The 9,746-nt window shown below is 33.5% G+C and overlaps 1 protein-coding gene across 2 annotated transcripts; it reads left to right on the forward strand.

Moving 5' to 3' along the window:
• Nucleotides 1-125: 125 nt before the first annotated feature.
• On the forward strand, nt 126-3,772 carry LOC123702869 (BTB/POZ domain-containing protein KCTD9). 2 transcript variants are annotated; one of them, XM_045650701.1, is made up of 6 exons: nt 126-809; nt 1,298-1,497; nt 2,422-2,557; nt 2,849-2,923; nt 3,271-3,389; nt 3,555-3,772. In XM_045650701.1, the coding sequence occupies exons 1-6, from the start codon at nt 251-253 to the stop codon at nt 3,669-3,671; spliced, it is 1,206 nt and encodes a 401-aa protein (XP_045506657.1). In that variant the 5' UTR covers nt 126-250; the 3' UTR covers nt 3,672-3,772. The 2 variants fall into 2 exon arrangements, with proteins under 2 accessions (XP_045506657.1, XP_045506658.1); XM_045650702.1 differs by having other exon boundaries at nt 1,298-1,389.
• Nucleotides 3,773-9,746: the final 5,974 nt, after the last annotated feature.

Genomic DNA, 9,746 nt, shown 5'->3' on the forward strand with positions numbered 1-9,746 from the left:
TAAATACGTCTTGTTTCATTTCACGCAAAGCACTCGCGGCTCTTTAGCATCAATAATAAATTGTCACTGTCATCTGTAACATTGACAGATGACAGATCTGTCGTTTGTTTTGTTGTGAGTTTTGTTTGATGAGTTGCGAACTTGCGAATAGTTTAGCGAATAGATAATAATTAATGCAATTAATGTTAAGTAAATAAATATTGAGGACAAACTCACGAAGTAACAAAACATTCAAACTTAAATCAGTATTATGATACGCGTATGTATATTTAGAGATAGAACAGAGAAAGATGGCATTGTTTTGTGCGTCGAAGACAATATGGAAAGCTTCAAGCTGCAGATATCTTCGCGATTTAATCTATCAGAGAAAAACTTTAGATTATATTTAGTAAACGGCTGTGAAGTAGCAGACTTGAAAAGTTTGAGAGATGAGGATAAGATATACTTGTCTTCAGACTGCAATGATGCTAGTAATAAGTGCGAGGAATTAGAAGAGTCGCAACAGAGTTTGAATGCAAGGGACAGAACAGTGTCTGACTGGATAAGGCTAAATGTAGGAGGAAAACTGTTTATGACTTCACGGTCCACTTTATTGGTCAAAGAGCCATTATCAATGCTTGCACGGATGTTTGCTGATGATAATAATCTATATCTCATGAATCCCAGTGCTATAGATGAAACTGGAGCCTATTTGATAGATAGAAGCCCAGAATATTTTGAGCCTATTCTTAACTATCTTCGACATGGGCAAGTGATTCTTGATAAAAATATTAATCCACAAGGAGTATTGGAAGAAGCTATCTTTTATGGTGATTATTATTTCTTTGCAATATCATAAAACTGGTTCAAATATTGCATATTTAATAAATAATATTAGACAATAAACAGAAGCGTAGCGTGCCTTGGCGGGGCCCCATATAAAAATTTGTTTGGGGGCCCTTTGGAAGGGAAGATTTCTCACAAAAGCGCACGTTGGGAGCCCCCTTGGCGCGGGAGCCCCGTATAATTGATACGGCGGTAGCTACGCCCCTGACAATAAACTAGTGTTATGCAAATCAAATTATGAAGAAATGTTGTTTATATAGCTTTTAAACAAAGATATAAAACATGAATTGAAGTTCTACACTGAACAGTTAACTGTAATTGGACAATTGGAAAGCTCTTAAAATTTTACATTTTGTAATGTGAATTGATAGTACTTATAAAATAAAATTAATCTCAACATAATGTTGTATTGTCTAAATCAATCTTCTACTATGATTCTCCACTAAATAATAATTAAATCTTACCATTCCAGGCATAGACTCCATGATACCACAGCTAAACCAACTTGTGGAGCAGTCAAAAAGCAGACATGACAACAACCAGTCGCTAACCAGAATGGATGTGGTACGCTTAATAATTACCACTCCAACTAGTTCAGAATTAAGATTTCAGGGGGTCAATCTATCTGGGGCAGATTTAAATAGATTAGACCTTAGGAATATTAATTTTAAAGTGAGTGTACATTGTAGTTTTGAATTTCAAGTGAAATCCATACTAATATTATAAATGCGAAAGTAACTCTGTCTGTCTGTCTGTTACTCAATCACGCCTTAACTACTGAACCAATTTGCATGAAATTTGGTATAGAGATATTTTGATACCCGAGAAAGGACATAGGATAGGTTTTATCCCGGAAATCTCACGGGAACTGGAACTATGCGGGTTTTTCTTTGACTGTGCGGGCGATGCCGCGGGCGGAAAGCTAGTTTTATAATATACATACATGGTGTATGGGCAACATTTATGTAATTAACATTTTTTTATTGAAATTTAGTTTTATTGCAAATTATATTATGCTTATGCTTTATGGCATAAAGATGATCCTAATTTATAAACAAAATTTACAAATATTTCATACTTAAGAAGGTTTATTTATTTTAAACACTTTACACTAACTAAGTGGAATAAAAACAATATTATAAAAGAGTTGTTTGGAATTTAAGCTTCTTTATTTAGAATCTAAAGAAATTGATACTTTGTAGAAAAATAATCTTTCATCATTGAATTTTCGAATTGCATGTTATTAACCCTTCGCATGCCAGCTGTGACTGGCGAATTGTGTAGAACATCTTCTCTCATAACACCAATGTATTACCACTTTTCTTGCGAATAAATTCATTTCATTTCATTCATTTCATTAACAAAATCTTATAATACTTATAAGTTAACGGTCTTACTAATAAAATGTTACCCATTCGCTATGCAATGGATTAGTTATTGCAATAACATGTCTTGTTTTTATGATTGACGTTTCATGTGAGCAAGAGCAGGACACAGCTATGGTAGAATATGGTAGAAATTTATCCATTGTTTAACTTTTTATTAGTAAGGCCGTTATTCTACAATATAATTTCATTAAATATTAATCTGTTTCAGTATGCATGTCTATCAAGATGCAATTTAAGTGGAGCGAACTTGTCCCACTGTTGTTTGGAGCGAGCTGATTTGTCACACGCTAACTTGGAAGGGGCACACCTCTTGGGGGTTAAAGCATTGTGTGCTAATATGGAAGGTATGATCTGTTTTATTATTAAAATATGAGAATGGTAATTTATCAAAACAAAAACAAACTAAAAGGTAATTCTGTTGTAACTTGATGACATTACTAATTGTTGTTCTTTTGCGATACAAGTTAATCTAGAGTTTTACATATTTTCTTCTTTACATAACAAGCAATCTTGTAAAATATGTAAATTTCCTGAGATTTGCCAGAGTTTGAAGAAAAATTATCCAATTTTTTGAAGCTTTTAATAAATAAAAATAATTATTTTATTTTATGAGTAATTTTGCATACTTCTTACAGGTGCTATTTTAAAAGGATGCAATATGGAAGATCCAGCTGGCTCAAGAGCTGTTATGGAAGGGGTTAATTTAAAAGGTGATTTTACAGAAGCATATCAAAAGGAAATTTAACATGTACACAAATACAAATTCCTAATGGTTGATCAAACCATAATGTGTGTAGTTGCATAAGCATGGAGTCCATGGTCGTGGCTAAATCTCTGGTGAAAACTTAAAAAGATTGGAAATAAAAGTGTTAAGTGTCGATTTGGCAATGCATTTAACTTTTAAACAGACTCACCTGCTTCTATAAAGGAGATCAGTGAAAAATATTTGAATTTAATTTGTCTATACTCAAGTTTTAATGTTATACCACAGTAATTAAACAAGTGTGAGACTTTTTTTTCAGTTTTCTTTAAAAGTAAATGTTTATTTTTAAACTAGGTGCAAATTTGGAAGGCAGTAACATGGCAGGTGTAAACCTACGTGTGGCAACTCTGAAGAATGCCAACCTTCAAAATTGTGATCTCAGAGCTGCGGTTTTGGCGGGAGCTGATTTGGAGGTAAATTTTTTAACATGTTCATTTTTTTCTGTGCTGTGTATTGTTTTTGTTTGTGAATTGTGCCTCGTAAATTGAATAAATAAACATTAATGTGTGTATCAAACCATTGTTAATTTTATATTATTTTAATTAATTAATTAATTATATCTATCTGTTTATTTCCAGTGTTGCGATTTATCGGGAAGTGATTTACATGAAGCAAATCTTCGAGGAGCGAACTTAAAAGATGCGGCCTTTGAACTTATGTTGACTCCACTACACATGTCTCAAACTATACGTTAATTGGCGGAGTTACTTATTTATTATTAATTTTATTTGTTAATTAAAATTTTGTGATATTATTTATGAAAATATTGAAAATATTATTAAGATATAAATGAATTATGATAATATGTACCTTGTTGATTTATGGACTTTAATATGTATATTATGATATTATAATGAAATAAATGTTCCCAGTATTCTGGTGTCAAAACAACAATCGTAGTTTTATTTTTCTCCATTATTCCTGAATTTTATGAGACGTTGCAAAGACGAAATACAAATAATTAAACTGGCTATTGTAAAGTACCAATAAATTAAAAAAGCGTTGCAGTAAAGTATAAAACTTTCTATGGTGAGTAATGAAACGTAGTGTACGTTCCGTAAGCGCAATATTCTTCACGAATTAGAGCGTTTTCACATTATCCGATCCGATATCGGATATCGGAAGCCGATAGCCGATATCCGATATCGGACACAATTTGCCCTTTCACATTATCCGATAATATCGTCCCGATAACATGAGTGTTGCCAGAAACTGGAAAAGTAGATATATTGGGAATTAAAATAAACAGTGGATGCATTTGTGTTACAAAAAATAAACTTTATTTTAAATGAAATAAATAGTAATAAATAAACTGATGTTTTTCAAACCGGTTTAATCTGCTGACTGCGGAGTATGGATTTGTACCCTCTGCAGAGTCAGAATCTAGTTTCAATATTCAATTTCATTGTGAGGCTTGTTTTTTTAATATGCTGTTTTTCTTTTTTTATTATTAGAACATGTTGTGTGGTCGTAGTGAATTTTAGAACTTTTTTATATTAAATCATGTATGACTGTTATGTTCTTATACAAATAAAATAAAAAAAAAATTCAACTCAGTATTAAAGCGACGAAACTAGCAAATACAAATTCAAATTACATTTACAAATGTAGGTGCTGTTATTACAATTTTATAGTGCTAATATGTACATTCTACCTAATATCTGGGGGTGCAAATATTTAAACAGAAATAAATTAAACTAAACTAATTCACAGTCACAGATTCCGCAATGTACATAGTACCACAGACTAATAATAATATAGCCATGACAACCAAAATAGTAAACAAGCTCAAAAGTCGCCGCGCGTTCTTGACAAAATTTAGGGTCGCCGCCTTAGATTATGGATTGGTCTCCGCGCACGCTACGACTAGATACCGCCGGCGTACTCGAAAAATGCGGCAACTAAAAGTACGCCGAAATCGGCGTACCCGAGCCAGTCGTGTCACGAGCATTGTGTGGAGAGGGTGTACCGATAGTTTCTAAAGATTTTGGACAAAACCTGAAGTAAAATGCCTGTTTGTGCCATAAAACTGTTTAAAAAAAATACAACAAATAATAAGAAAGACACTGGGATCACGTAACATCAGGAATAATCGTATTATTCGATATTTCACCTGTACTTTGAAAATGTTGTTTACGAAAATACGACGCCATTTAGTGTTGCCGTACTGCATATCCCAAAAACACACTTTTAATTTGAACTTATTTTATTTATAATGTTTTTTTTTTTTTTCAATACTATTAGGTACTAACGCATATTATAAAAAAAATGATAATAACAATAATTTATTTCTGTTTAACCTTGTTTTAACTGACTCATATGTTATTTTTTTATTACTGCTTTTTTACTTTTAAAAAACCTTTGTGATAGTATAGTGGCATCGCAAGTGGATTTGAGTCACATGTTCATGGGTTCGATTCCCGGCAAGGCCAAAATGAAATGAAAATATTTTTCAAACTTCTTTCCAAGATAGCCCATTTCCCATTTATGGGGTAAAATTTATGTAGCTGGCAGTACAATTCTTCACACACACTAGCGTCCTTACAAATTGCCTTACACACACTACAGAACTGAGTTGCCGCACTCACGGAGCTATTGTTTTTAGGTGGAGCGGTATCTAGTCGTAGCGCGCGCGCGGAGACCAATCCTTAGTCTAAGGGTTGCCGCATTCTAATTCTGAAATTTTAGAGAAAACTAAACAAAATTGCCGTATTGTAAATTTTCTTTTCAATAAAAAGGGTTTGATTTAAAAAAAATCAACTGATAGATCGTAGTTGTACATACAGTAAAAATAACTACAATAAAGAAACCGACTTCAAAAACAGCTGGAAAAGTAAAATATAGAAAAGATTTGATATTATTAATTACTTAATATTATTTAGATGTGCTATTTATTATACAGGTTTGATATCGGCGCTAAAACAAAGCACTAAATCTGTGACTCAATGACAACAATACAATAAACAGCTTACAGCACAACAGTAGTCCGAGTAGGAGGAGGAGCGAGGCAGAATGAGTAAATAAAGATAAAAGATACTAATATTTCGAAGATACGGTTGAATTTAAGAACACAATATATTTTTGTTTACTTCAGTTCAGCCAATTGCCGTATATTATAGGACGATATTAAAATAGCTCCCGTATAAATCGTATTTTTAATGCCTTTAAATACTTAAATGAATGTTTTCTTAATAAAAAGGTTTAAAGTAAATGAAAGGATTTTTTTTTTACATTTAGCGCCTAGAAATGACTGAAAATACACAAACTAGTGCTTTTTTTGCTGTTGGTATACTACCTTTTCGAAAATTGAGCTGGTAACACTGAACATTATCGTCCGATAGTTCACGGGAATATCGGTGTTGGCTCCGATATCCGATATCGGACCGGACAATGTGAAAGACAGGTGCGTAAATCATACATTTTACTTAGCCTCCGATATCGGATATCGGCTATCGGCGTCCGATATCCGATATCGGACCGGACAATGTGAAAACGCTCTTACACTAAATCAGTGTTAGCAACCTGAAGTGAGCTGATTATCGTACCAGGGGCGTATAATTATCGTTTATTAGGCGTTTATGGTTCGAAATTATCGTACTTTTTTGAATAAAGTGAATTTTAAGTCAATAAATCATATAAATTCTAATATTGATAAGTATGCAAGTCCCTATAGTTAATCTTTGTTTAACTACTGCTGTCAAATCAACGGGACACTGAAACCCAACTGAAACCCAAACGTTTTACGTGCCCATTCATTAGGTACTCTTTGGTTTTTAGTTTTACGCGTGGTACAGACTATAGACCTGAACCGATTCCATTTCCACTTTATGTTCAATAAACGCGCCAAGTTTAAAATTCAATCTGACAAAATTTCACTGTTCCCAAAAAAAGTTCGATATAAAACACGTCAAAATTTCATATTTGTATGGGTGAAATAATATAAATTCTCGAATTTTGCATGATAGAAATTATCGCACGATAATACTATGCTATCGTACATCGTACGTAGGCACAAAATTATCGTGTTTGTACAATAATTATCGTACGGTTCCGAACACTGCACTAAATTCTAATAGGTACTACTTGAAACCTTAGCTTTAATCTTATGAAATAAATTGCTGTAAGTTTTAAAATTAGCCGCCAACAGTTTCAACAAACAAATTCTGGGATAAGCTTAGGGAAAAGTTAAAAGTATTGCTTCGTCGTTTTCCTATATTTACAGTTTATTCATTTAGGTAATAAAAAAATGTATAAAATTATAGTAGGTATATATAATCTTAGTATAATAATAATTTATCAATCAAATCTTTCACGATATCACATATTTTAATACCAGTGCAAACTTAGCACCCCATCTATGGAATTTTGGGTCGAAAATGACCTTGATCGTTAGGTCCCCGTTAGGTCCTTTAAGGTCCCACAATTTTTTCGTTAGGTCCCCTTTAGTTTTTTTTTAAATAATTTTTTAAATTTTAGGTATAAAAAAAGTGCACTTTAGCACCCCATCCATAGAATTTGGGGTCAAAAATGACCTTAATCGATAGGTCTCCGTTAGGTCCTATAAGGTCCCACAATTTTTTCGTTAGGTCCCCTTTAGTTTTTTTTTAATAATTTTTTTTTCAATTTTAGGTATAAAAAAGTTACACTTTAGCACCCCATCCATAGCAAAATTGGCGAATTTTAACAAAATCGTATTCTTTACCGTTAGGTCCGTAGAGGCCCATCCTTGAAATTGTTAAATTATTTATGTTATTAAAATCTATTTATACAAAAGAAAGTCGTGTTAGTTACTCCACTTATAACTCAAGAACGGCTGAACCGATTTAGCTGAAAATTGGCAGGGAGGTAGTTTACAGCCAGGAGAAGGATATAGGATTTTTCCTTGAAAACTACATCTCTTTCAAATTGTTTCATTTTAAATTTATTAATCATAGTTTAAAGTTTTCGTCATGTTTTCAACTCAGTTTTCAAAAATATTTTTTTTTAGAAATCACTAAAATCCTAAGCTAAAATCGCAGAAAAAAAATCACTTTGACAAGCTTTGACACATCAACAACTCAGGTTTTAATGACAGTTAACTGTCAAGTGTTGCCATTAAATTTTCGAAATAAAAAGCCAGTTTCATCTTTCGAACCAGACGTGACTAGTATAGATTTATTTATTGATTTAATTTAATAAATGAAATAACAATTTAAATTTCGCACTGTTTATGTATGATGTGCGCATGCCTTAATGCTCTAAGGCGCATGCGCAGGTTTCAATTATTTTATAACTAGTGGTCCGCCCCAGCTTCGTCCGTGGTACGTATTTAGTATCCTATATCCTTCTCCTGGCTCTAAACTACCTCCCTGCCAATTTTCAGCTAAATCGGTTCAGCCGTTCTTGAGTTATAAGTGGAGTAAATAACACGACTTTCTTTTATATATATATAGATTTTAATAACATAAATAATTTAACAATTTCAATGATGGGCCACTACGGACCTAACGGTAAAGAATACGATTTTGATAAAATTCAACAATTTTGCTATGGATGGGGTGCTAAAGTGTAACTTTTTTATACCTAAAATTAAAAAAAAATTATTAAAAAAAAACTAAAGGGGACCTAACGAAAAAATTGTGGGACCTTATAGGACCTAACGGAGACCTATCGATTAAGGTCATTTTTGACCCCAAATTCTATGGATGGGGTGCTAAAGTGCACTTTTTTTATACCTAAAATTTAAAAAATTATTAAAAAAAAAACTAAAGGGGACCTAACGAAAAAATTGTGGGACCTTAAAGGACCTAACGGGGACCTAACGATCAAGGTCATTTTCGACCCAAAATTCCATAGATGGGGTGCTAAGTTTGCACTGGTTATTTTAATCCTCTCTTAGGATTAAAATATGCAACAACGCAACGTTAAGTTTGTTAAGAGCCAGCGCGCACGAGCAACTTTGTCTCCGCAACTATTTTGTCTCCGCAACTATTTTGTCTCTCCAGCCATGGGCTAGTATGAAAGTGCGCGTACGTAGCGACGCAACTCCCGGGAGACTTTTTTGTCCGCGGGTTCGGAGACAAGCCCGCGACGCAACTGTCGCCCTATCTATTGGTTTCAATGCAAGTGCGCGCACGGCGACAAAAATGTTGCCTGTCGGCGGCCGCCGGCCAGTTGCCGCGTAACCGGCGTAGCGATAATACGTATTTATGTCAACGTATTTATTCTCGTACACAGTAGTTTTAACCGACTTCAAAAAAAAGGAGGAGGTTATCAATTCGGCCGGTATATTTTTTTTATGTATGTACACCGATTACTCCGAGGTTTCTGAACCGATTTACGTGACTCTTTTTTTGTTTGATGCAGAATGGTGTGGGATTGGTCCCATAAAATTTATTCGGATAAGCCCAGTAGTTTTTATTTTGTGAGCATTTTTGTCTGATCTCGATGACTTAATTGAAATGTAGCAAGTAACTTTGATTCATTTCCAGGTAACCGATTGAACTGAAATTTTGTATACGTATGTAAATTGGATAGCGATGAAACATTATCATGACATAGAGCTGATTTGATGATGGAATCGGAAGGTGGCCATAGGAACTTAGTAATATATTGACTCAACTTTATCGAGTTTGGGCTCGTTTGATTCGTGTTGAAAAATACACTAAAAAGTATTAAATAAAAATAACTTCGTTAAAACCGTCTTCGGTTTCTAAGGACAAGAGCACAGACCACAACCGTCTCTACGAAATCCATGTTGATAAATGCAGAAAATTTTAAAGAAAAAGTTG

The sequence above is a fragment of the Colias croceus genome, chromosome 24, assembly GCF_905220415.1.
Source record: "Colias croceus chromosome 24, ilColCroc2.1".
NCBI lineage: Eukaryota > Metazoa > Arthropoda > Insecta > Lepidoptera > Pieridae > Colias > Colias croceus.

Coding starts and splice junctions, on each gene's coding strand:
- LOC123702869 (XM_045650701.1), top strand. CDS start 251: ATGATACGCGTATGTATATTTAGAGATAGAACAGAGAAAGATGGCATT. Junction 1,498..2,421: donor TTAGGAATATTAATTTTAAA/GTGAGTGTACAT, acceptor AATCTGTTTCAG/TATGCATGTCTATCAAGATG. Junction 3,390..3,554: donor TGGCGGGAGCTGATTTGGAG/GTAAATTTTTTA, acceptor GTTTATTTCCAG/TGTTGCGATTTATCGGGAAG.